The 26,921-nt window shown below is 42.1% G+C and overlaps 2 protein-coding genes across 5 annotated transcripts; one reads left to right on the top strand and one right to left on the bottom strand.

The window, feature by feature from the left end:
• The first annotated feature begins 4 nt into the window (after positions 1–4).
• Positions 5–18,070, top strand: DNAJC2 (DnaJ heat shock protein family (Hsp40) member C2). 3 transcript variants are annotated; one of them, XM_061467356.1, is made up of 17 exons: positions 5–187; positions 909–1,099; positions 1,683–1,758; positions 3,908–4,006; positions 6,250–6,391; positions 7,497–7,577; positions 8,353–8,418; positions 10,093–10,184; positions 10,286–10,407; positions 11,499–11,648; positions 11,932–12,020; positions 12,107–12,176; positions 13,749–13,933; positions 15,483–15,583; positions 16,458–16,565; positions 17,251–17,405; positions 17,950–18,070. In XM_061467356.1, exons 1-17 carry the CDS (start codon positions 130–132, stop codon positions 18,022–18,024), a joined length of 1,860 nt encoding a protein of 619 aa, XP_061323340.1. In that variant the 5' UTR covers positions 5–129; the 3' UTR covers positions 18,025–18,070. The 3 variants fall into 3 exon arrangements, with proteins under 3 accessions (XP_061323340.1, XP_061323342.1, XP_061323341.1); XM_061467358.1 differs by having other exon boundaries at positions 48–187; positions 998–1,099; XM_061467357.1 differs by lacking the exon at positions 5–187 and adding an exon at positions 637–655.
• On the bottom strand, positions 18,022–26,921 carry PMPCB (peptidase, mitochondrial processing subunit beta). 2 transcript variants are annotated; one of them, XM_061467360.1, is made up of 13 exons: positions 26,794–26,921; positions 24,672–24,812; positions 24,251–24,337; positions 23,660–23,789; positions 23,097–23,295; positions 22,358–22,437; positions 21,658–21,770; positions 20,982–21,125; positions 20,249–20,412; positions 18,844–18,929; positions 18,677–18,765; positions 18,393–18,468; positions 18,022–18,304 (listed from the first exon to the last, which is right to left on the bottom strand). In XM_061467360.1, exons 1-13 carry the CDS (start codon positions 26,881–26,883, stop codon positions 18,240–18,242), a joined length of 1,464 nt encoding a protein of 487 aa, XP_061323344.1. In that variant the 5' UTR covers positions 26,884–26,921; the 3' UTR covers positions 18,022–18,239. The 2 variants fall into 2 exon arrangements, with proteins under 2 accessions (XP_061323344.1, XP_061323345.1); XM_061467361.1 differs by having other exon boundaries at positions 20,249–20,409.

The raw sequence follows: 26,921 nt of genomic DNA, 5'->3' as shown, positions 1-26,921 counted from the left end.
CGCCCCGGAAGCGCTCTCCGGGCGCCTCCATGCGCCGGCTCCTGGCAACCGGCGAGGCGAGGCTCGCCGCGTCCCGCGCCCAGGCCCAGGCCCGAGGCTCGCTGCGGCCGCTCGGCCGCCGTCGCCGCCATGCTGCGGGGAGCGCAGGAGGGGCAGGTCACGGCCGTCACCCGGGCGCTGTCGGCCGGTAGGTACCGGGGAGGCCGGAGCGGCCCGGGCGCGGGGCTGTAACTGGTGCCGCGGCCGGCGGATGCGGCACGACAGTAGGGGACCAGGCGGCGGTGCCGGGGTGTCCCGTTGCCGCCCGTCCCGCCGGGGTGCAGGGTTGCGGTTATCGGGACCGGGACGCCTCCCGCTCGAACGAGTGCGTGTTCAGAGGGAAGCCCGCCCCTGGAGCCGCTGCCCAAGGCCAGGGGCGGAAAATCTCCTGCTTCTGAGGAACTTTCCTGTTTATTTCACTTCAACTGTGTCCTTGTTGCTGTGGCTCGGTGCTCAATCCGACTCGGTGTGTGAGCAACAAGTCTGCCTTCGCTGCCAGAGGGAGGGGCCTGTGCCGGGGGAGCGGGAACGCGGAGATCAGTCCAAACCTGGTGCTGCTGTCGCGGTTATCGTCTCTGTTACTAGAGCAAGGAAGAGACTAAATAACATTTAACGTGTGCGTTCCTTTAAGAAAGCACCTTCAAGATTTGAGAGCACGGTGAAGTGCTTGGAAGGTACCGCCTGATAGGGACCGCGTTCCGGTGCTTGCAGCCTTTACAACACTGGTGTGTGCGAGGGAAGTAGAAGATGTGCCATTCTGTGGCTTCGTGTGATTCAGTGCTTTTATGGGCTTTGGTGGGGTTTAATTTGATAAAGATTAAAAAGTAAACCGCAGAAGGTGAAGTTGCTTTTATGTTTTTTGCTTATAGCATCAGTACTCTGTCAAGTGGAACCAGTGGGAAGATGGTTTGAAGCGTTTATTAAGAGGAGAAACATAAATGTTTCTGCCTCTTTCCAGGAGCTAGAAGATGAGAAGGAACTTTCTGAAGAATCAGGGGATGAAGAATTGCAGCTTGAAGAGTTTCCTATGTTAAAAACCCTTGATCCAAAGGACTGGAAGGTATTGAGTTGATGCATATTAGTGTTAATGATTTTTGCTGCAAAACTCCTATCAGTTATCTGCCATTCCCAGCTGTTAACGATCATCTTCCTCCCCTCTCCCACCCCACAAGTCTGTGTTCCTTAATGTTTGTATTTCCTGCACGTAACTGATCGATGAGGGTAAGCTCAAGCGCGCATCAGAAGATCTTAGTCTTGAGCTGTTGCTTTTCATTTCACTGCCTGTGAGCAGTGTAAGTGTCTCTTCTCCCTGTTACAGCCTCCCCTAGTCTGGAGTTATGTCAGCACTCTTTAAAGACAGCAATTCAATTTTCCAGTAATTGAACTTTCTCAGACTCAATGCCTTAATACAATTTAGATTAAACGACTTGAATTTCTGCAGTACTGGCTTAACTGAGTCATGTTTTGTTATTCAGTAATTATGGTGTTTACACTAATTGTTCCTACAGCCTTTTTCTAATATTTATTGAGAGAAGAAATCTGCTTCCTGCTGTTAAAAGACGGGAGGAACTGGTTGTCTGTGTGTGTTGTAGCTTTTTAGGTCATATTTATTAAGGGTTCGTTTGGTTCTTTCTTTCTCTCAGAATCAAGACCATTATGCAGTTCTCGGGCTAGGCAATATACGCTACAGGGCTACTCAAAAACAAATCAAAGCAGCACGTAAGTACCTTTTCTTTCAGATGTACAAAATTGTTTTCCATGTGAAAATGCATAATATGTTATGAACAGGCTTTTTACTGCCTCACAGGCCTAAAAATGCTGTCTCTCTGATTTCTGTTGCTTGCCAGCCTTCTAAATTCACATCACAGCTCTAAGTCTAGGGAATGAAACATTTTCACTGAGTTCATGTCTCTGCTTTCTTCCCTTTTTTCATCAACAGCCTTGACACTGTAACTGTATTTCTGTATTTCCAAGTCTGCAGTCAGGCTCAGGGAGAGGCAGAGAATTACAGCTAGCCCTGTCTTATGTGTTTCAGTAGGTTGGTACCTGGGAGCCCCATAACAGTGGCTATCTCATATTTCAGAAGTGGATGCAGGTGACTGGGGGCATTTTGTGGTACTTGCATGTGAAGGAACAACATGTTGAGCTTCAGAATCTTTCTCTCTAGAAAGCAATGTGGCTAAGAGTTGGCTTTGCAAGAAGGATGCAAGTATCTATTGGAGGAAGATTTGAAAGTACTCTGAAGGTTGTTCAGTAGCCTTTATGAAACAGTATTATGAAATATGCTGATGGTTTTTATGAGTTGATCTTGAAAACAACCGCCTGTATAACTGTTGGTTTGTGAGTAGAATAACTGTCCCAGTGAAACCACAGGTGCTCACAAACAAAAATTGGTGGAAATCAGCGAATTACCAACTTGCACAGAAAATAAGAACAATATAAGAAGGACATGGTGTAATTGGAGCAAGTCCAGAGGAGAGCCATGAGGATGATCAGGGGGCTGGAGCACCTCCCATGTGAAGACAGGCTGAGAAAGTTGGGGCTGTTCAGCCTGGAGAAGAGAAGGCTGCGTGGAGACCTCATAGCAGCCTTCCAGTATCTGAAGGGGGCCTGCTGGGGAGGGACTCTTCATTAGGGACTGTAGTGACAGGACAGGGGGAATGGGTTTAAACTTAAAACAGGGGAAGTTCTGATTAGATATAGGAAGAAGTTCTTCCCTGTGAGAGTGGTGAGGCATTGGAATGGGTTGCCCAGAGAAGCTGTGGCTGCCCCATCCCTGGCAGTGTTCAAGGCCAGGTTGGACAGAGCCTTGGGCGACATGGTTTAGTGTGAGGCATCCCTGCCCATGGCAGGGGGGTTGGAACCTGATGATCTTAAGGTCCTTTCCAACCCAAACCATTCTACAGTTATGTAAATAATGTTGCCTTAAGTACATGTTGCTTAACAGCACCACTGTGGAGCACAGAGCACCTGTTCTGGTGATGATTAGCAGTCTTGATAATCGTTTCGAGCAAGAACTGGTGCATGTCTCTTTTTGGGATCCTAACAGCACTGTGTTATTACATGGGGGTATAGAGATGTGAGTCTTGCTCACCAGTACATACTGTACTTTCCTGTTTTTGAGAAGGATTCTGGTTTGTTTCTCAAAAGGCAGGTTGCTCTAACCACTTGCATGATATCTTCTCTCTGGTATTTTATAGCAAGCCAACAAGGTATGTTTTACGTTGTATGACAATATGGCTAAACCTTTTGTCTAAGAAGTCAGTCTAAAATCTGGTTTTACTTTTTAAACACTAAGACAACCTTGGTAGCAACTTCAGTAGATACTTTGTATGCGCTAGTTATATCTTAGGATTTAGGCCTAAGGAGAGAACTTGACCACAAAGTCCCATGTGTGTTGTCCACGTTAAGTGCAGCAGTCTTCACTGGCACATGGCTGTAGTTCCCTTGCTACGTTTCACCTTGGACTGTGCTCAGAACTTGAGTAAAGGGATAGAATACAATTTTTATTTTATCTGAACAACTTTGCTTTTAATTAGAAATAACTAAACTTACATTTTATTTTTTTTTTCAGTATGATTGCACAGGTTCCTGAGTTGTGGTTATTTTGTATCCCAGCAAAGATGCAATATTTTAAATTCTGACAATCTTGTTAAATTAATTCTATGATTTTGTGAAAGAACATTTGTTAACTCATCTGGTTTCATCCTTATGTTTTTGGGGGTTTGTTTTTTGGCTTTGGTTGTTTTGGGTTTTTAAAGTAATTAGAGAAATGTCAGTTGGATTTCCTCTATTACTTTGTAGTTTGTGAGAAATAAACTGTTAGTGATGATGAAGTGTTTCTAAACGTAATGCATCTATTTCATAGATAAATCCATGGTGTTGAAACATCATCCCGACAAACGAAAAGCTGCAGGGGAACAGATAGGAGAAGGTGATAATGATTATTTTACATGCATAACTAAAGGTAAGCAATTAATCTCTTTTATTAGATACACTCTCAATCTACTTGATAATCTGAAATGTATTTGTAGTGCTTTATTAGGCTTTTAAAAAATTGTCAGCTATTAAAAATCCAGAGAAGTTCTTTTACCAGTTAATAAATAGACATATCTATTTAATATAATAAATAGAGATCACATTAATATAACTTTCCTCTGGGGAGGAACAGTATGGGGATGCAACTGACAGGTGTTTGTCTACTGTGCCACTTGGTGACAAAGCGTGAATGTTTGTAGCAGCACGTGAAATGTGAACTACTAGAGGTGGTACTACCTGGGATAAGCTGCTGTGCTATGGAGAGATTCCCCTGAGCCACCAACAGCAACTGGAAAAACTGAATTCTAATGCACTTACTCTGTCAACAGAGCATCTGTTGATTTGACTAGGATATCTGTTTCTTCAGCTGCTCTTTTTTGCCCACAGATAACCAAGTGAACTCAGTCAAATAACATTTCTCTTCCTACCTGTAGTGACCTAGAACACTACTGCTGGCTGATTCCAAAACCGCAGGGAGTGTTCTAGGTGTATGACTGAACATGTATAGAAATGCTTTGGAGTTTGGCTTTTTTGTTTATTTTAAACAATATTTTGTTTGATTCAATAAGGTTGATGTTGGAGGAAAACCTGGAATTTGTGTGTTCTCAACTTTCTTCTTGTGAGTTTCTTGTTACAATACTAGTTAAAACGTTAGATAATATGTTAGACAAGATATTGATGGTTTAGATGTCAAAATGTAAGAAGTTCCCAAAGGAAATTATTTGTCCATAGTTGCAGTCCTGTCAGAAACTGGCAGCTAATGAACAGCCTGCACCTGAATTCAGGGATATACTCTGTGTTCTACACGTAAGGAGGAAAATGTTTCTCCTTAACTGCTTATGATCTAAGTTTAAGGATAAGCAAAAAGTACAAAGTGGCACAGAAGAGGAGTTAATACTTCCAGGCAGCACCTTGGAGGAAGGAAATGCTGTAGCAGGGAAGGGGTGCCCAAAATAGCACCAAGTCAGTGGAATGAAGAAGCTTGAAAGGCAGTAGTATGTAGGTGGGATTCAGGGCTGGGTGTGACAAAGGAATGAGTGGGAGATATTCTGTTCCTCCAGCACTGTATGTGGGAATACAGTTTTGGATCTGTGTGGAAGGGACATCTCTTAAGTGGAAGAGGAGCCAATGGATGCACACAGAATTTCTTGCATCAGGAACATGGTATGGGGGTTACTGAATCTCCTAGCTTGCAATGTAGAAGATAATTGGGGTCATTCAGAGTATTAACAGAGAGAAGTCCCTTCCCAGAAGGGAAGCTAAGGCTGGTGGGCAGCAGCTCATTTGTAGTCCTTTGCATTCCTTCCTTTGCAGTGACATGTGCAGCAAGATCCATTTACACAACCCCAGAGCACCAACATTTCCTTTGGCTTATCAGCTTCTAGATGCCACCTTCCAGCTGCAGTGTTCTTTATCCAGGGATGCAGCCTGGGAAGCCCATGAATGATCACAAAATTAATTTAATTCCTTTGATTTTTCAATTTACTGAAAAAAACAGTTGGCATTGTAGAACTGACAAAGTAACTCCACACATCCTGGAGAAAAAACAAGAGGTTACTGAAGCTACAATGTGTGTGATTGCCAGGATGCAAGATTCAGTAATGTGATGCTCCCCAACTTTAAGAACAGGAGAACTGGGAGTGTGTGCATGTTCTGGCTAGTAGCTGTGTGGTGAATTATTCTCTTTCCAAGTCTCAGTACAACGTTATCATGAGCTGGAAAAGTTCTAATGAATGGGCTCCTATTCTTGCCAGTTCCCGTGTCATATTAACTCAAGGACTGCTGTTACTCTGTGCCTGTCTTGGTAATGTTTTGTCAATTCAGCTGCAAGGATCTGGTGTAGGATAAAAGCCTAAGATGTCATGCCCACACTCCCAGTGCCTGAACCAAATTTACTGCCACAAAACTGTTCTAAATATATGCTTTGTACATCTTAGTGGTTAAATGTGTTGTGTTTCATAAACATTTTCCTCCTGCTTAGTTTACCAAGAATTGACAGCAGTGCTTTTTAGTGTCACTAAAATAATTGAATACCGAGCTGTACAGAATGAGAGATCAAACACAGATCTGAGAGCATCTTTTTAATCATTTACAGCCTTTTCTGTAACAATCCCACGTGGTGGGGAGCACTCGCCTCAGTCTCACATTTTATGCCATTTAACTTTTTTTCAGCTTACGAAATATTATCTGATCCTGTGAAACGACGAGCATTTAACAGCATAGACCCTACTTTTGATAACTCTGTACCTTCCAAAAGTGAAGCAAAAGAAAACTTCTTTGAAGTTTTTTCACCAGTTTTTGAGAGAAACGCCCGGTAAGCTCTGTCAGACTGCCTCTGCTGTTGCTGGAGGACCGGCATTTGCAGACTCTTCTGTCATTGTGTTCCTAGCAGGTGTGATTTTAAGGGATGCTGGGAGATGCATTAATTTGCTAGAAAGGGGATACAAGTAAAATAGTGCATTCTCTATTATTTAATTTTAAAGTAATCTGAGCTGTTATGCTGGTGGTGTCACGTTTGACCAATAAGATTAAAAACAAAGGCTGTTCTCAGCTCCATAGAACTTACTCTGCTTTTTGTACCACACATTGTTTCATCTTAAAATTATTTGCAACACCAACTGTGTGTATGCTACTGACTAACAATTCCTTATTTTCTTACGAGTGTGAGACATTAACAGAAGACAGTAGTTATGTTCCCAATTTAAAAGAGAAGATAAATGTAACTGTCAGTATTTGGTGGCTCTCTCTTAATGTGACTTTTTTTCTTTCTGCATTTGATTCCTGCTTGCCCATTAACTTTGTATTAAGGCTGTTGCAATAGAAGTTTGCCTTTTACCTGTATGGGGGAAAAAATGGTTTATTGTGTGAGACACTTTACAACACATTCTGATTATTATCATTATTGAATCTTCTATCAAGTATTCCAGAGATTCAGACCTGGGTCTGTGGTTGGCAGATGGGTTTTTCCCTTCTCTGCTTGGAAATGGATGCTATGTCATGGAATAACAAATTCCAGAGTCTGTGGAAGATTTCACTTTTTGTAGGGAAAAAGTGGAATGGAGGCAGAGCATGCTTTATTCCCTTGTGCTCCGTTAGAATGCATGGAAAACTTCCTGTAGCCTACTACAGAGCCAAGTTATTCACAGAGCACAATTGGCCACGTTCTTTAAGCTCCTCTACCGGGAGAATGTGCGTGGAGAACTGATGCCTATAGGACAGCTTGTGCTCCATCAGGTCTCCTTGTAGGCCCACCAAACTCAGTCAGGAGGATTTTGCTGTTCTGGGGGAGATCCACAAAAAAGGCCCTGTGTTGGTGGAGGGAGCCTCTGATTTGGCGTTTTGATTCCATACTTAACATATGCCGTATTATGAAGTCAGGTTATATATATTATTTCTTGAAAATATCCATTTATTTTCAGGTGGTCAAACAAGAAAAATGTTCCTAAATTGGGGGACATGAACTCTTCATTTGAAGAGGTAGATGCATTCTATTCATTTTGGTAAGTTAGCCATTACTCTATTCACAGCATTCAAGATCTGTGATGTTATGGGCTTGCAGCCCCTTTCACATGTAGGTTCTTGGCAGGATCTGTTCTGACCTAGTAATGATACGAAATTACTCCACAGCTGTTGGTGCCTTCCACAAACTGAGCTGTCTTTTCTCTGGGCTAATACATCCACGTTGTGAATTCACAGTTACAGCAGGAGCTTCTGATGGTTCTCTGACCACAACGGCTGTGAACCACGTTGACCCACAGCTTAGCAGAGGATTTCATCTCGCCTAACTTGTGTTTTTAGTGGAGGTATCTACTAGGCATTTAAGTTCCCCTAGTTAAGGAGGTCTGCCTAGTCCAATAAAACCAGTAGAGTTTATGGCTTGACTTACCTGTTTAATACAGACGCTTATATAAAGATTAATTTCTGAGCTCTACAGACTGCACTGCATCTCCACTGCCTATAATGGGAACTTAGACAACTGCACTGTAGGCATTTAGAATTGGATGAGACTGATCCCATCCTAAAATGCAGTCTGTTTTACAGTGCTGACAGATGTGAATCATTACTTTCAATAGCGTCTTACATTTTGACTTAACACAGTGGAATCACCGTGTACATACCGTACACACAGTGTACTTGTACATACAGTGTAATTGTAAATTATGTATTATAAATAACAGTATAATTGCCTGCAAAAACCTAATGGTAAAAAAGGTAGATTAATAGTTTTGTTTTTTTCTTTCTTCACTTTTTATTTTCTCTTCTAATTTACTTTAGGTATAATTTTGATTCCTGGAGAGAGTTTTCCTATTTAGATGAAGAGGAAAAAGAAAAAGCAGAATGGTATGTAAATAAAAAGAAATTTGATGGGAAAGTGAGATTGATACAGCAAGATTTTCCAACTTCCTATCAGAGAAGTCATAGGAGGAAAGGTAGCCGACTAAGAATTCCAGTCTCCTAGTTCAGTAGTCAGTCATGGATTTTTAACTGGACTGACTGTGGGCTTCTCTTTGTCTTACTTGTGCAACTGAGGTAGTTCTTGTGTGCATTACAGAGGTGGTTCTGAGGTGCTTTGAAATGTGTGTTTGGCTAAGTTTAGACTTGCAGTCACAGCAAGTTGCAAACACAAGTCAGAACAGAATGGATGAGTAAGCATGCATCATTTCTCTCCAACTATTTATTAAGCTGTGCTAAGACAAGTGATACTTTCTAGAATTTAGAGCGATTAGTTCTGATGCCTCAATGTTAACTGAATCCTGAATTTGTTGATGTAGTGATAGTTGTTGAATTACTTAGCCCATGTAGCTGTTGGAAAATACATTCTATTTTTATCCTTCCTACAGTTATAAACACAGAATGTTCAAGTTAGAGCAGCAGATCGTTCAGTCTTAACAAGGATTTCACGGGACACAACCTTTCACTTAGTCATCCTTGTATAACCATAGCTTGCATTGTATGAACCTCTGCTTCCAAGTTTGAACAGGAATCAGTTTTGTAGTTACATGCAGTGGTTAGCTTGCTTTGTGGCTAGAAACAGCCATATTTAGGCTGTCACTAGGCACTTGTTCCTCTGCTCTTATGCCTCTCTGAATCCAGTGTACTCTCTCCTGTGAAGATTCTGTGAAGGCACTGTAACCAGTTCCACGTAACTTGTATTTTTGGTAAATTATACAGATTGATCTCAAGGCTTCTCATTGGAAGGGTCTTGAATTATTTGCACAGCTCCTTTTTGTGCTTATTACAGTCCTTACTGTCCTTTTTAAAAGTGTTTAGACAAGTGGTACATACTCTGCTGTACTTAGAACTATGTTTCAGCTTCTGTTCAGATGGCCATGATTCTTGTTAGCCCTTCTTGCCAAAGGTGATGTTTGTGTCTTAAACATTGTAGTAGTCTTCTGCTGTGTTATGGGGATTGTTCTCTTTGTTCTGAGGTACATTGTTATGCATTTGGTTGTGTGGATGAGGATATAGACCCCTGCTAGAAATTTGTCTCTTCTTTGACAGCGCTGACAAATACTTTCAGATGTAGCCACCCAAGTGTTAATCTGTTTAACCTGAGTTGTGTTTTACTGGAGTGAACGGGACATGGTTTTACTGGGGTGTTACAGTACTTCATAGAAGGTGTTCTTTCTGTGCAGATGGGTTTACTTGGCATGACCTATGTTCTGTAAAATGGAAATAATTGACACTGATTATATTGCTGCCCTTTAATTAAAGTGTATGCCAGCATTTCAGTTGTTTTGCCTGGGTTTAATGTTTGGTCAACAAGTGGATTGCGTGAAAGTCCATGATCTCATTCCCTGTGATGACGGATAAGCAGCTTGTTTTGTCAGGTTTATGGAATGCTGTAAACACTTACTGGCTTTTGATATGAGCTTGGGGTCTGGAACTTCATTTTCTGAAGTATTCAGAGAAGAGCATCTGTGTGGGGAAACTCTAAAAGGTTTGTTGATGTATATCTAGCAGAGTGACACTGTAGGGTATTAGCACTGAACTAATTCTGCTTTCGTTTTTTAGTCGAGATGAAAGGAGGTGGATTGAAAAGCAAAACAGAGCTGCCAGAGCACTGAGAAAAAAAGAAGAAATGAACAGAATTAGGACACTTGTTGGTGAGCATATAAACTGCTGGGTTTTTAAAGAGAGATTTGTGAACTAACAGTGCAAATCTCCTGGTTTTCTTTTGTACGTGATGCGTCTTTTCTTCTGCCAGACAATGCATACAGCTGTGATCCCAGGATAAAGAAATTTAAGGAGGAAGAAAAGGCAAAGAAAGAAGCAGAGAAGAAAGCAAAGGTAGAAGCAAAACGAAAAGAACAGGAGGCAAAAGAAAAAGTAAGTTAAATGGTTTATTTGGGTTGAAAAAAACTGATTCATTCACACCTGATCTACATCAGCTTCTAGATGTGTCAGAAGGCTACTGTTAAAATGATATTGGGGTTTAAAGATGTGTTGTCTGTGATCCCTGTGCAACAGGCAGTGCAAGACTGACAGCCTTTTGAGAATGAGATGAAAACAAGCAGCACAGATCTGAAACAAAAATAAACTGCTAAAATTGGCTTCTGTTGTTGCATACACTTCCTCTGGTTTAGAAGCAGTCATTAAGTTCCATGGCTTGCTTTCCTTTTCCATAAAATGGATACAGCAGCTTGCTTTGTGCATACGGTCTGTGAATGCTTGGTTGGTATGAAACACTGAGGTAACATAACTGAAAGAGCGTAGATTTAGATTTGGAATAAGGAAGAAATTCTTCCCTGTGAGGGTGCTGAGGCACTGGCAGAGGTTGCCAAGAGAAGCTGTGGCTGCCCCATCCCTGGCAGTGTTCAAGGCCAGGCTGGACAGAGCCTTGAACATCCTGGTCTAGTGGAAGGTGTCCCTGCCCATGGCAGTGGGGTTAGAACTGGATGAGCTTTAAGGTCCTTGCTAATCCAAACCATTCTATGATACTTGATTATTAACAGTTTGGGAAAGATGACTCTGAAAGCAGTACCAGGAATGAAAGGGAACTGTAAGGTGCTAAAAAAGTGTCTTAAAAAACAATACTGGAGCACTGCAAGATAATTATGTTAATAATGATGCAGCAGAAATGTTGGAACACTGCAGTGTTCCCAGCTTGTACTCTTGGAACAGGCATAGGAAATTTTACACAGCTTTATATCTTCATTGTAAAGGAAGTCAGGATTTTTCAACCAGGGGTCCTCAAAGTGAGTATTTGAATTAATGCCAATTGGTACATGTTTCACCACCTCCCTCAAAAGTCTTGAAAACCAAACATTAAATAATGGATGCTAAAACACACATAAAAAAAAAAAAAAACAACAAAACCTGAACATACCCCAGAAACAGCACATTTTCATATTGAATGACTGAATGACCCTATAACATTGTGACTTTGTTGAGGTTTCTTTGTTTTTTGCCTTTTGCAGCAAAGACAAGCAGAATTAGAAGCTGCACGGTTAGCAAAAGAAAAGGAGGAAGAAGAATTTAGGCAACAGGCATTAGTAGCAAAAAAGGAAAAAGAGATACAGAAAAAAGCTATCAAGAAAGAAAGGCAAAAACTGAGAACAACATGCAAGGTATTTAAACATATTATAGTGAAATACAGGTTACATTAATGAAATTATTGTATTTGCTTAGATCAAACCCTATCACATGCTTGTACTTATGGCTGGAGATGGGTATGGAAAGTGGGTTTATTAAAAATCAAAATATTAAAACACGTACTTATCATATGAGTGAAGCTGACCAAATAGGTCCAAACACAGCAGTGGCTGAAGAATGCTGTGTGTTAAGCTTTTGTCTGAAGGAATGGGACAATCAAGTTCAAGAACTTTGTAGAACATGTATTTCTGCTTCCAGAACTGGAATTACTTTTCTGATAATGAGGCAGATTGTGTTAAAATGATGGAGGAGGTGGAAAAGCTTTGTGATCGTCTTGAGCTAGCAAGGTGAGTCTCCCTGCTGCTGATTCCTGCTCATTTTGATACCCATCTTTCTCCTAGCTATCCGTTGTAACTTAATAATTTATTTTTAGTCTGCAATGCTTGAATGAAGCACTTACATCCACAACAAGGGAAGGAGGAAAGGCGGCTGTAGTAAAACAGGTAATTATGCTGAGTGTCAAATCAAAATAACAGAGTAATTCCATTTGGGACATCTACGTGACTGAATGAAGTGAGACACAACGTGGCTGCATGGCATCCTGCCTGTTAAACACCAAGACCTGAGTTTAATGGTCTCCAGGCAGACTTGATCTCTGTGCCATTTTACATAGCGCTACATAGTTCATGGCTGGTGAAATAACCACGGCCAGCTGAGGGGAAAAATACACATTTTCAATCAGTAAAAGACACAAAAGCTACCATTTGTACAATGTACAGGAACAGTGTGGGAACTTAATTTTACCAGCAATGGGTAGCAGTTACCTAGAGGGGAAGGAGGGCAGTCTTAACCTATTCTGTTACTCAAGAAAAGTCTTAGTCTGGTATCCGTGACCTGGGGATTTTAGATTCACAAAAGGACTGCTGCAGGCTGTAGGCACTGGAAGGACAAGTCGGGGGATACTAAAATATGGGAAAAGCAAGGCACTTGCAATCAAGATTTAAAAACTCAGCAAGGATGTGCTTAAATTTTCCATCAGGGAAAAGCCATATAGACTAATAAGACTGAACCTACATCCTGCACAAAGAATAAGATGCTTTCTCTCATCTGCTTTGGATTCACACCTGTGAACTTTCTTTCCTGGTGGGAAGATGATCTGTCCCCATCCCAGGGTCAGGTGTACTTATCAGACAACTGAATTCAGGGGACTGAATCCGATTCTCAGTCTCCAGGGGAGTGTTCCAAACATGGGTCACCTTTCAGTCTCTCTGTTAAAACTGTTCTACTTTTACCTGACAGATAATTCTTATTAATGCAACTTTCCTTTTGCCAGGAAGATTTTATTAAGAGAGAGCAAGAAACCTGTCTTGAGCATCCTGCCACAGGCATAAGTGCATGGGTTTTTAGTATTGCCAAGGCTGTACTGGGCATACTCGGAAGCAGATACATTAAAGATACATCACCCACAGTCTCAGGATGTGATTTCAGTTCACAGAGATGTGCAATGGATAACATAAGTTCTGCTGAATTGCTTCCTAACAAAGTACATGTAGACATGTAACCCTGAGTAAGCACTTAGTTACTAAAATCGAGTTGTTGCAGTTAATGCTAACTTAGCACAGCCATAGTAACTGAGAATTTCTGGCATAACCAGGCTTAGGCAGCAGTCAGGTTGGAAGATTTGGGAATTGGTATATTCAACCAGGATGTTGAACTGCCCTCACTAGTTGCTTTAGGTTCTTAATACTGTTGTGGATCTGTCCCTTTAAGTCAGGTGTTAGCCTGTAAATTCATGCTAGGTTCAGAAGTTCTGCCTTAATCCTGAGAGTTTTCATGTAATTCCCTAGTGAACCTGTGATGGATTCCTGCTGTAGCTCCTAATCTGGGATGGCCAAATTTATGCATGGGATGTATGGAAATAATACTGGAGCAGAGAAGCTGCTCTTTTTTCTTGTGTGCAATGTACACAACAGAAACTAAGCAAAATTCAAGACTCAAAACAATTCCAGAGGGGTTTTTATCACTGTAAAATGTAACAGTAAATAAATAAATTGTGCTTGTTTACAATTCTTCAGATAGAAGAAATAAATGAACAAATAAGGCGAGAGAAAGAAGAGGCAGAAGCTCGGATGCGCCAAGCAACAAAGAGTTCAGAAAAGTCAACCACTGGTGGTGGAGGGGGAAGCAAAAATTGGCCAGAAGATGATTTACAGTTGTTAATTAAAGCTGTGAACCTCTTCCCAGCAGGGACTAATTCAAGGTACTTCTCAGATTTGGTGTTGAAAGTCCTACTAACCATTTACATTAAGTAACAAGTATAATACAACTTGTTCTCAGACCATCCTAAGTATGATGTCAGTATAAGGATTCCCTAAACTTCTTCCTTTCTCTTGACTGTTGAGCAGCCTGTGGTTTGTTTTCTCTTAGTACCATGCTCTACATGTTACTGGCATTACCTCAGCCTTGTATCTTGTCTCTCCCCAAACTTGTGCCTCAGTCCATCAGTAAGATTGTGCCAAGGTGTATGTTTATACAGGGCTTACTATAGGATATACTCCAGTCAGTAAAGCAGAGAACAAAACAGAAGCAGTGACGATCGTGAAGGTAGTAATACAAGTAAGTTACTTCCAGTAGTTCCACAATGAATGTGAGGCTGGTTTCTCCTCTACAGAGTCAGAGGAAAACAGCCAGAGATACAAGTTAAATGTGACAGCTGTCTCCAAGGGAGAGCCAGGGTAAAAGGAAAAGGCTGGGACACATGGAAAGCAACACTGGCAATCAGTTCACTAGTAAGCATCAAGAACAGGAGCATGCCTTAAATCCCATTCTTTCCCAGGAATGGAATGCCTTCTTCCACTTAGGATTCAAGGATTTGAAGCCTCCATTACAAGATTTGGATGCTTACTTTTAGAAAAAGAAAGAAGCTGTCATAATCTTTGTGGAGGTGATACCAGTACCTGGTTTTGCACTGTAGCTCAGCAATTGAGTACTCAGTGAAAACACTTGCCTAGATATGATAGGGGGCCTATGATGATACTGGGGAGGGACTCTTCATTAGAGACTGTAGTAATAGGACAAGGGGTAACGGGTTAAAACTTAAACACGGAAAGTTTAGATTGGATATAAGGAGGAAATTCTTTACTGTAAGGGTGGTGAGGCACTGGAATGGGTTGCCCAGGGAGGTTGTGAATGCTCCATCCCTGGCAGTGTTTAAGGCTGGGCTGGACAGAGCCTTGTGTGACATGGTTTAGTGTGAGGTGTCCCTGCCCACAGCAGGGGGTTGGAACTTGATGATCTTAAAGTCCTTTCCAACCCTAACTATTCTATGATCCTCCTGTAAGATCAGGTGTAAATATTCTCTTCCATTTCCTAAGAATGCACTAGGAATAATTGTGGGGCTAAGGCTGTTCCAGCTCTCTTCTGTTGAAGGCCTTTTATCTGATGTTTAGGTATTCTGCTGAGGGGTGGTGGACACAGAGCTAGTAACTTCTCAGCCCTTTCAGTGCAGCCTGCCGTATTTAATGTCAGAGGTGTTAAGGGAATTCTGGAAATCAACAGCTGAGCATTCTACCCACACTTTTTCTGTATCAGAAGCTATAACATTCCCCCAAGCTGACTGAATTCTTAAAGGTAACATCTGCATTTAGTGAGTGAAAGCTTTCCAGAATAATTACCATTAGAGTTTATAGGTATTTAAGTATGATTAAACTTAGGAGTCAATTTAAGTATGTACAGGAGTTTGACTGTAGCTTGTATGAAGATAAGCTATTACGTGATATGCTGGTTGACCCTTTCTGTTCTTGCTTTAGGTGGGAAGTTATTGCCAATTACATGAACTTGCACTCTACTACTGGAATGAAACGAACAGCAAAAGATGTCATCAATAAAGCCAAGAGCCTCCAAAAGCTTGGTATCTATATAACCTTATTTCTGTAACAAGATGGCCTGCATGCTTCTGTACAGCTTAGCTTTGAACTGCACTGTTTCTGTTATGAGAAAATCCTCTCTATATTCCCAAAAGAACAGCAGAGCATGTATGTGATTCAGCATTTTTAGCTTAATGTCATGACTGACTCAGGAATTCTCTTAAACTTGATGTACAGAAGTGTAGGCCACACGCATTGCCAAGGCTCTTCTGCACTCAGAGAGAGGCAAATGGGCCTGTGGGAAAGCTCCCTACAAAGGAAGGCATCTAGAATAAATGGAACTGAGGAAGCTAGAGAGGTACTTTAAAAAGATGAGTGGGATCCAGCACCAGAATTAAGACACCTGCATTAATGTGGTAAATGGAGCCTAGACAGCTCTGGAATAAGTTCTCAAGGAAAACCAAAACATCCCACTATAGAAGAAAAACCCCTGTTTTCTAAATGTTCCAAACTACATCCCTACACAAGGAGGACCTGGACTTTTGAGTGTTCCTACATCTCCAACATGCTTGTGCTCTGGGTAATATGCAAGTTTTGTGCCACAGCCCTTATTTGAGAGAATAATCCCTCTTGATCTCATTGAAGTAGCAGGTTCAGGCTTAAGTTTACATGGAGGAAGTATTCACCTGAACAGGATAGGGGCTGGAAAGCCTGACACTTTGCGCAGTTTATTTGACCGTGAAAGGTTATTTTTTAATCTACCACTCTATTTACCATCATTTTAAAGGAAGTAGGAATTGGGGGTATTTGATGATGTGGTTATTGTAAACTAATAATCTGCTAGACAATGTTTTTATCATTACACATGGTTTTAACTTCATTGCAATGATCACTGTTCTCAATGTCTGTTGCTCATAGACCCTCATCAAAAAGATGATATCAACAAGAAAGCATTTGACAAATTTAAGAAAGAACATGGTGTGGTGCCTCAGATGGACAGTGCTGCCCCCTCAGAACGATTTGAAGGTAAAGGTGAAAGAGGAGCCCTTCTTCCAGAGTTGTCTCCCCTGTGCCTCTTAGAATGTAATCCAGAGCTTAAGACTTGCTTATAAACAGACATATGTAGCAAGTGATCCAGGCTCTGTAATTGGATTTGAGGGTTGCTGGTACACACAGGACAAGTCACAGTTAACTAAAGAGTACCAGTCTGAAATGCTTCCTGGTGAAGCAACAGGTCAAGTCTGATGCTGAGATCATCTGTTCCTCAGAGAGTGCTGCTTTTCCAGGTAAAAGTAGGCCTGAGGGGATGCACTCGAGATACAGGACTGTCATACAGCTTTGGTCTCCTGTTAAACCCCAAATGCCTCCCATCAGCTTTTCCATACACTTGCAGAAGGCTATGTTTCCTGACTACTGAAACACAAAAGGAAAAGCTACACTGCTGCTCTATCACTATAGCTTCACAGGGCAGCTACAGCAAGTTAACACCCAGATGACAATGAAAGATGTTACCATAACTTCTCCATGCTTTGTTTAAAGATCCTAAGGGCTACTTGTTCATTCAGTTTCAGGGTTGGGATTTTTAGTGGTTTGGTGTTTTATGTTCTTTCAGGTTTTTAACTCAGCAGCACTTCAGTAAGACTAGTTGTTCTTAGGCGTACCTCATAGTCTCCTTACGTATTTCTCATTGTCATTTTTGCATTTAAAACAGGATCACCTTTAGATTCATCCCCTTGGACTACAGAAGAACAAAAGCTTTTAGAACAAGCATTGAAGACTTACCCAGTAAATACTCCTGAAAGATGGGAGAAAATAGCAGCAGCTGTTCCAGGCCGGTCAAAAAAAGACTGCATGAAGCGATATAAGGTAAGGTACCCCACCTCCCTCTAGGAATGTAATTAGCCCAGGTTTTGTTAGAATGCTTTAGGTTTCTAGGGTTCCCTACCCTACTGCCTTCCCTACCAGAGGGAGTATCTGACAATAACAGACTGGCAGAAGATGGAGCCTTGTGAGGAAATGGGGTTTTGGGGGTTTTTTGGTAACTCAGACCCCAAAAGCACAGCAAGGACTAAGTTTTCCTCAGTGAAAACAGAGGCTCTGGAAGCTGGGAAGGAAAGTCTGCCTCACAAAATCTGTCTGTCTTACAACGGGACAGCAAGCTCCTGTAGGTGCCAGATCCCCAGCCTCTTGTAAGCAGAGTTCCTGCTACAGACATAGATGAGCATTGACCTTTCATTAATTTGTTTCTAAGAGAAATTGCTTTAAGGTATTAAACTGCCTGGACTCCTCAGTATACTGAGAACCAGAATGCTTCAACCTGAATATATGTAGCATTCAAACAACAGTGGTGGTAACAAATTCCACGTGTAGATAAGGAACTCTTCTTTTCTTCTTCTCCCCAAAACTTCAGGAACTCGTTGAAATGGTCAAGGCAAAGAAAGCTGCTCAAGAACAAGTAATGAATGCTACTAAAGTCAAGAAATGACTCTTACTGACAATCTTTGTTTTATAATAAAAATGCAAATACTGTACATGTTTTCATCCCTTCCTTAATTACACAGATACACAGGACTGGCTCGTTCTTCAGATTTAATCTTCTCAAATGCGTTTCTTCAACTCAGAAGCTTTAAACAGGGGTGTAGTTGGGTTTTTTTTTGGGGGGGGGTTAAGCTCAAACACACTGAAAGTTCTTGTTTTCCACTACTCCTGAAGCCAGTGCATGCCACTGCAGATTTTGTTATACTCTGGAAGTTGCTCAATTGGACCTAGAAGTTAAAGAAAGTTGGACATGACACATGCTAAACTGATAGTGATTGGGGTGGAGGGGGTATGGGAAGGTAGGGAAACACATACCCATGGCAGCAACTGCAGGATGCTTTTCATAGATGTACTTTGTGCAGACTTCTCTAATAGTCTGGGCATCAATAGCCTACAAGGGGTAAAGAGACATCTTTTGTTACCCGTCCCATCTAAAACAGTTTCTGATCTTAATTGTGTATAATCCGGGGGACAGGCAACAAAAAAATAGCTGAACACTGACTCAGTTAGAAACAGTCAAACTTCTGTATTGTTAGTTCCTGCAGCAACTGAATTTCTCAGCAGCCTGCTTTAAAAGTTGCAACATGAGTGCCACTTACTTCAATTCTTGCCTCAAGTTCTGGAATTGGGATTCGGCGCTTGTAACACAGCATTTGTCTTCCAATGTCTTCACAGATTGGTGTGGACCCTAAAATAGGGGAAAATATGCTTCAGTTATCAGCGTACAACTCCAGTAAGGACAAAAAGCTCTTTTAAGAGGTCTCACCATCAAGCTGTAGCAGCATATTTGTCTTCAGAAGATTTTTTGCTCGAGCAACTTCATTTTCTGTAACATTTGTGCAAAGTCTCATCCTGAAAAATAGTTTAAATCCAAAGGCACTAAATAACAGTAACCTGTAGCACACATTGCCTGTGATAAAGTGGTGCATGTACATTTGTACACCTACCAGGCACTTTCCTCTAGACAGGTATGGTATGGAAGCAAGCCCTAGGATGCAAAGCAGCAGTGTAACAGTTGCATTTTTTGGAAGCAAACCAATGTACCCAAGACCAAGTTTTTCCCTAGCAGAGCTGTATTTCATGAACCAAGTGTAGTCCATACTTGCTTGAGAATAGCTGTTGCTAAGACAGTAGGAGCCAAACAATTAGAAGTACTTAGCCCAGAAGGCAATCCATTACTTCCTGGCTCTTGGTGAGACAATGATTTGCCACACTGCAGCTGGAACATTCTATCAGGATATAGAGATGCTATGTAGATACTTTACATACATAAAGTAGATACTTTAACACACTCTTGTCACAGGAGTGGTTCAGATCTTCCCCAGTGCTAAGCTGCAGGAAACTGACAGCTAAAGTGATGCCATTTATCTCCACAATTTACAGAGATCTCGCAGAATAATGGCCTACAAAAAGTGATCTGCATGGTTACAGAAACTCCTCATTTTCAAGTTTCATTTCAACATCACCACTTTAAACCTGCTCTTAAACAACATATGTGAGTTTCTAATCACATCTGCAGTTCAAGTGTTACAGTTGAATCTACAGACATCTTTTCTACATAGATTTAAGTTCTAGATGAATTAATATTTTCTAGAATCCCAGGTGTGAAAATTCTATACGTAACAGCTCACCTGCCTTACCTGATTTCTCTCACTAGAGCTCTGTGTAACACCATTGCCTGGCATGGCATCTACAAAATGGGTAGGACTAATCGTGTGTGTAGGTAATTGCATGTGCATTAGTCTTATTCATGAATATTTACTCTTCCAGTTGTCAAACACAGTTCATGGGCACTGTGTACTGACTTGGTTGTATTCTAAAAGGTTTGAAACAGTTCCCTAACTCCTGTCACTTGCAAAGTCAAAAATCAATCACTGCCATATTTTCTTCTACAAGGAATGCTACTACACTAACTAGTTACTATTTATTCCTCCAGAGCAGAAAAAGAAAACCAAACATAAACCTTAAGCTATGCACTCTTAAGTGAGGGTGCCAGAAACTGGCTGCTGGAACTCTGCACTAGGTGCCAGTGTTTAGAGTCTGATGCATTTGTTTTTCCAGGCAAGCCTCAGCAGAGAAACAAACATATTCTCTTTAAAGGATTGCTATTTTTAAAGAATTGTACTCCTCCCCTGAAAACAAGCTCTTCAGAGAAGCAGTTGTTAGCTTACCATTCTCTCTGAACAAAGTGCACCATGTCCTGTATAGTGGATGGCTCACAGACCATATACAGTCCCCACAGCCCAGTGTCAGTGTAGCAGGTGTTGAAGGACTGGAAACTGTGACACAGATTACCATGGCAGGCAATCTGAGCAAGTTTACTGGATAAATTCTGCTGAGGCAAAAGAAAAAGAGATTATTTTGTGAAGTTTTCTGAAAGCTTCCATAGTCCTCCTCCATGGAGTCACCTCCATAGTCTCCTGTTTTCCTTTCAATGATGACAGAACATGCAGTAATGTCACAGGCTGCAGCAGAAGCTATGAGGCTTATTACTAGCTCTTCATCTCAACAGTTCCTTTCCTTCACATTACCAAGTAACACCCCAGATTTAAGCAAGAAATCATAAAGCTACTTAGGTTTGAGAGGGACAGTTAATGGTACCCTCTGATTCCAATGACATGCAGATATGAAACATCCCACTTTACCTAAGGATTGGCAGACCTCAAGTCGCCTCTATTTTGGTGGTTTAGAGCCACTTCCTAAGATTTTCCTAGATCTTGGGCAACAAATTTTCTCAGTCTCATGACTGGCTCCCCCTCCTTCATTCCAAAAAAGGGCCTTCAGAAACAGCCATAAGATAGTAATGCCATCTGACAGGTTTGAATGTGGCAGTTCCCAAGTCAGAGGATCTCACCAGCCCACCAACCCTGTTAGGAGCAGGACGGTGCTTGCACATTCACTCACCACGCCTCCTCCAAAGGAACGATCCCAGTTACCTATCAGAGTATTTGCTACCATTAGTGGGATTGTATCTGGGTGGGACCAGCCAGCTGCTTCAACAGCTATCGCCATGTGCGCCAAGGGCATCTTATCATCTCGTATACGGATCTGTAGGAATACACCAAAGTAGCTGTAGTGCAATTTGTACATGGCAATGTATGTGGGAAGTTCAGTATCAGGAGACAGGCATTTCGATTACACCTGGATTACAAATCATGCACAAAGAGAACAAAAAACTAAAGCTTATGAAGCTTTCATTCCACATCGGCCTTAACTAGTCTTCCCTGTGGCAGTTTCAGAGCACTTTGCCAATAGCAAACCTAATGCCATATACATGAAGAGGGCATTACAAACCACTTTACAACTAACAGCAGCAATGAAAGCTGATGATTCCAAATAGAGCTGGGAACAGAACACAGATGCTCCAGTTCTCTGCTATAACCTTTAAATTTGTGATTCTTAACAAGTGGAAATGCTCCAACACCACAGGCAAGGGGATACTTTACTGCTGTCACTGGGGGCAAGAAACCTTTTAATCCGCCTTACCTGTGGCGGAGAAGCTTTCCTCAGCAGACAGCATATGTCAGTTGTGCTCACAGAGGATATAAGGACCAGCTCAAAAAGCCATCTGACAGCTTACCTCACTACCTGTGAAGTGACAAGGTGGCAGGGGTGGCAGTCCTCCTTCTGGAGCAGATGGCAAGTTACCAAAATGGCACTTTGCTAAATCAAGTAGCTCATCATGAGAGACCCCTGAGCAAAGACATTTCACATACTTTGTAGTGTTACTTTGTAAACAGTTAATTGCTGTGCAGGCAGCTTATAAACTCAACCAAGCAGTAATTTATTTTCTCCCACAGTAATGCCCCACTTTCAGATTCCTCACAACTCCCTGTTACACAGAGTAGGATCATCATCAACACCCTCCTTAATTCTCCTCAATAGCCTCCTGTTAAACACTACACTATTAACATTACACAAGCTGTTTGCTCCCAGTTTCAAGCCTTGATGCTATTTCTCTCTTGCTCTCTCAGCTTTCCTTGTAACTCCTCTTTTCACAATGAACCACTTCTAAGCCCCTCTTTTACTGCCCACATAGAAGAATGACTTTGGCCTCCATTCACTTCTAGTGGCTGGTTTAAGAAGGTTTCTGGAATATTACTGAGGGGAAAAGGGAAAGAAAGTTCAAAGGGTATGAAGGCACAAAACACACAAGGCTAACAATGAACTTCCAAGACATACTGAACAATGCAGAAATTCATCATGTTGTTCCCAGAAACTTAAAGACCATGGTTTTAAACACAGTTTCACATGACCCAGGGTGAATATCTCACACTAACCTCCAGCAGCAGCCAGAACCATTCTGGGTCCTTTGTAATGTGTTGTTATGTACTCCACCAAGTCATTACGGTTTATGGACCTAGAAACAGTCAAGAAAACATCACTACTGTGTCGGTAAAGTTTATTAAGAGTACAAAAAGATAAAAGTGTAGAATACAGTACAAAAATAATTATAAGTTCTGCCAATGCACAGAGCAGAGAGACAGAAAGCTAAAATAAAGGTGGAGTTCCTAAAAAGGAAATAGGAACTTGATATATTTTGCCTTTCAAAGCTCTTCTAGCTTCCTGAGAAGAAATGAGAACTACACTTCAGGCAGGTAGAGACAGGACCCACTAATGACCTCACACCAAACAGCACATTTAGTGGTCTCCTGGTCTGCGCTGCTATAAGCAATGGTGGAAGAGCAGGGCAGACACAGCGGTGTTTACAGTAATGTAAATAACATCTGACTGACGGGGAAGAGGAGCATTTCCAATTTTGTGTCAGATGCATTTTTAACAAACAGGAGAAAAATACAGCAAATAATGAAGACATGTAGTAGACACATACCCTTGCTACCTGCATAATGGGGAATTAAGGCAACAAAGGAATTCTTCTTACAGTTAATATCCAGTGCAACTTCAGCTACCTCCCAGTATAAACATGAAAATTGACACTGTTCCCTGTATTTTCAGATGATTCTTTTCAATATATGAAAGTCAACACACAATGAAAGACAGCCACAAATCTGAACATACTTGATGTTTTCAGTGGGTCCTAAAATTGTCCGTCCTAGGGCTGTCTTCTGATAGGCTGTAGCATGCAGGTAATCAAAGACAACTTCTTGCAAATTGGTTTCAACCTCTTGCATCTCTCGAAGTATAACTCCTCGCTCACGCTCAATCTCTGCTTCTCCCAGGGTACTGTTCTGAATTATGTCAGCAAGGATTTCCACAGCTAATTGAAAATAGAGATGGGAATGCAAAGTATATTTTCAGACTACCAGAAAACTCTGGTTCCGAAAGTAAAACCCACCCCAACAACCAAGTGGCCTGAGATTCACTAATAAGATCCGCATAGGGCTTGCTCTGAGGGACAAGTCCAAAAGGTATTTTCTTCTGGGAACCTAAAGACAAAAATATTTCAAGTATTGACTTTCCCTTTCCAAACCTGCATTCTCACTCTCCTGTGAGGTGCAAGACAGGACTCATCACCCAGGAAGGAAAGGACTGTTACACTGCAAAAGCATCACTCTGTGTCATCTCATCAGGAACTGGAGAAGTGGTTTGTTGTTACTTTTCTGATGAATAAAAGCAGTTACCTCTTGGTAAGTCTTTTGAGAAAGCCTTTGCATAATAGACAGTTTGTTCCCTGGATGTATATGCGTTCAGATGAGCTCCCATGTTCTCAATCTCTAGTTCAAGGTCTAACTGAGACCTCTTTTTTGTTCCCTGAAACAAAACAGTAAGAAAATCAAACTAGACCCTTTAATTTACCTATGCACCATTACTTCTTGTCTGGGAAAGTCAAGGTCAGGAGAAAGAAAAAGTCTTCCAGAAAGAAAACTGGCACACTAATCTCTCTAAGATTGAAAAGCAAATACAAATCTTACTATTCCCCCAAATGAAAATAAAAAGTTGGCAAAAGGCGGGACTCTATGTATGCTAAGACTATTACAAGAAGTTAAAAGTGAGTTAAATTGACCTGTGTTACTAACTTATAGCTGTGTATTAGCTACACAGAACTAGGACTTTAGCTTCATATTCTAATAGAAACTGAAGTCTAAGTTGTCCTTTTTCCTCCCCCCCCTTCATCTTGACTTGGAAACTGTATTTATACAATTCTGACAAAGTTCTTCACATTGATCTTTAAGGAAATAATTTAAAAATCCATGATCAATACTAATACTTACCTTGAAAGCCATATGCTCAAGGAAGTGAGCAGTTCCATTGTTCTTCTCGTTTTCATACCTGCTTCCAGCATCAATCCAAAGTCCAACCTCATTGGGGGAAAGAAAAAGAAAACAAATGTCATTTTACCAGCCAACAATGCAGCTTTGCTGGTTTTGTTCATGAACTACACTTAGATTTTCAAGACCTATTTTTAAACTGCTTTTTCCTTAAACAAAGCAGGTTTTCAAGACAAGTAAGATCTTGATCCTCACGAAAAAAATCTAATCACAAATCATTTACAAAAGCCTTAAGACTTATACTTCCTAGCTTAAGTTTTAAGAACAATTACTGCAAACACTGAAATAATGCAATTTAGTTACACAAGGAAATGAACACACATTAACTGTTACAAAAAAACCACAACCTTTACAAGTTACCTACTGTGCATGTTGAGAGTCCAGAGTCTTCAGAAGCTACTTGCATGCCATTTTCCAGAGGACTCACTCTGGTTTCAGGAACATTTAAGATTACTTCTGTCGCTGCCTTGGAAGCTCTGAGCCTGCCTGTTCCAACATGCACACACTGTAAGCAAAAAGCATCAGTCACACTCAGATTGTTAAGTTACATCCTAACTTCACATCAGGGATGCATTAATGTGACTTGGAAGAAAAACATGAAGATAACTAAAATGCAGCATACTGCATCTGCTTCCCTTCAATTAAATGATCTGACAGAAACACATGTTACTATCATCAGCCACCAACATAAGCCACGCTTGTTTCCCAGTGCCACCAGCAAGAGCCTGCAGGGCCTTGAACGGATCCTTCAATATCTGGAATTCTTTTGGATACCTGCTTTCTAAAGTTAAGGGAGATATAGACCAAAGGGCCTATGTCCAGGACTGCAAACCAGTCACCCACTGTTCAGAACAGGGACAGATATTGAAAGTGCCAGCTTTTATACAATCACCTAGCAGTTAAAGTACATTAAATCAGAATGGGGTAGAAAACATGGAGGTTAAAAAAAGGTTTACTGCACTTTTTCAACATCAAGAAATTTAAACATGTATCCCAAATTCGAGCAATCAGCTACTCCAAGAACACTATTACAGCAAATAAACAAATAGTTCCTTCACCATGTGACTGCCCTAAGGTGAAAGTACAAAATCCGAATCTTGCTCTGATGATGGAATACCAACAGGCCAGAGTCTTTTAGGATTATTCAATTCTGAGTTTCAAGTTTGAAGTTTTTAACTTCAATTCAAGCTTGAAAGGACCTCACCTCAGGAGGTCTCGAGTCCAGCCTCCTGCTCCAAGCAGGATCAGCTTGGGGGGGGGCACACCAGTTTGCTCCGGGCTTTTTGCAGCTGGGTGTTGAAAGTCTCCCAGGATGGTGAGAAACTACAGTCTCCCTGGGCAGCCTGCTCCACTGTCTGACTGCCTCACAGGAAAACAGAGTTTTCATACATCCAGTTTTTCCTCTCCTGTTGCAACTTATGCCCCTTGCCTCTCATTCTGCCGTCACAGCCCACTGTAAAAAGCCTGTTTTTGTCTTCCTGACAATCTCCTGATGGGTTCTGTCAGGCTGCTGGTAGGTCCAACTGAAGCTGTGACTTCTCTAGACATGCCAGCTTCTCCTCATAGGGTACATGCTACAGCCTGCAACCATCTCTGCTGAACACAGTCCAGTCCACTAATGTCCTTATGCTGAGGAGCTGAAAACCATCTGCCATACACTAACTGCCTGGCAAGGACAATCTAGTCACTTTATTTGATCAGCTGGTTGCGTTCCTGCTGCTTCAGCCCAGGCAGCTGCCGGACACACTGTTGGCCTCCTGCACCCCCAGGCCTCTTCCATAGAACAGCTCCCACCCTGGGCTGTCGCAAGGGATCATTTTCACTGTCATACTGCATTACAGGGAAGGAAAAATCTTTGTCTGAACACAAAATCTCCTTCTTCTGTTTACAGAAGGAAGAGTTTAGGCTTCAAACTGGGAGAATGAGGAAAACTGACAGACTGGGAGAGCTCTAGGATCGAGTCCTGCAGGCAGCCTCCATCTACCAACAGCAGAGAAGGAGAATGGAAACTGTCTCTAGACTGCTCTGGGGTGAGCAGGACAAGCGCCGCGCCGGGGACAGAGCCTGCCGCTGCCCCTCTCGAAGGCATCGCGCCCCAGTTCCAGCGCCGCACTGTTCCTTCCCCCCAGACGCCGAGCCAGTCTCCTATGCCTCAGCGCCACGGGGGTCGATATGGAATAACAGCGGCCCGGGGGAGCGAGCAGCAAACCCTGGGGCCTGCGGCACCAAGGGCCCTGTGTCCGGCCGAGGAGCGGCCGCCACCTTCACCTCGGCCGGAGGCTACAACTCCCACTATGCACCGCGCAGGCCGCCACCAGCACCACCCCCTTCCCCGCCGCCGCGACTACAAATCCCGGCGTGCATCGCGCCTCCCGGCCTCCGATCCCCTCTCGTCCTATTGCGGCTGCCTAAGCACCAACGTTAGGAAACAGTGGGGCGCTTGGGCTCTCCGCAGTCCACCTCCCCTTCCCCGCTCCGCTGCCTACCCGGTGCCCCGAGCCGGCCGCTCGCAGAAGGCGAGCAGACCAAGGCAGGAAAAGCCGCCGAGCAGCTGACCCAGCTGTAGACGCAGCCATCTTAGCGAGCGGGTGGGCGGGACAGTGGTGCACTTCCG

The sequence above is a fragment of the Pezoporus flaviventris genome, unplaced genomic scaffold (genome assembly GCF_033815535.1).
Source record: "Pezoporus flaviventris isolate CSIRO_AGI_PZ_B2104156 unplaced genomic scaffold, CSIRO_AGI_Pfla_v1 ptg000045l, whole genome shotgun sequence".
Classification (NCBI taxonomy): domain Eukaryota; kingdom Metazoa; phylum Chordata; class Aves; order Psittaciformes; family Psittacidae; genus Pezoporus; species Pezoporus flaviventris.
This window is presented reverse-complemented; position numbering and strand designations above follow the sequence as displayed.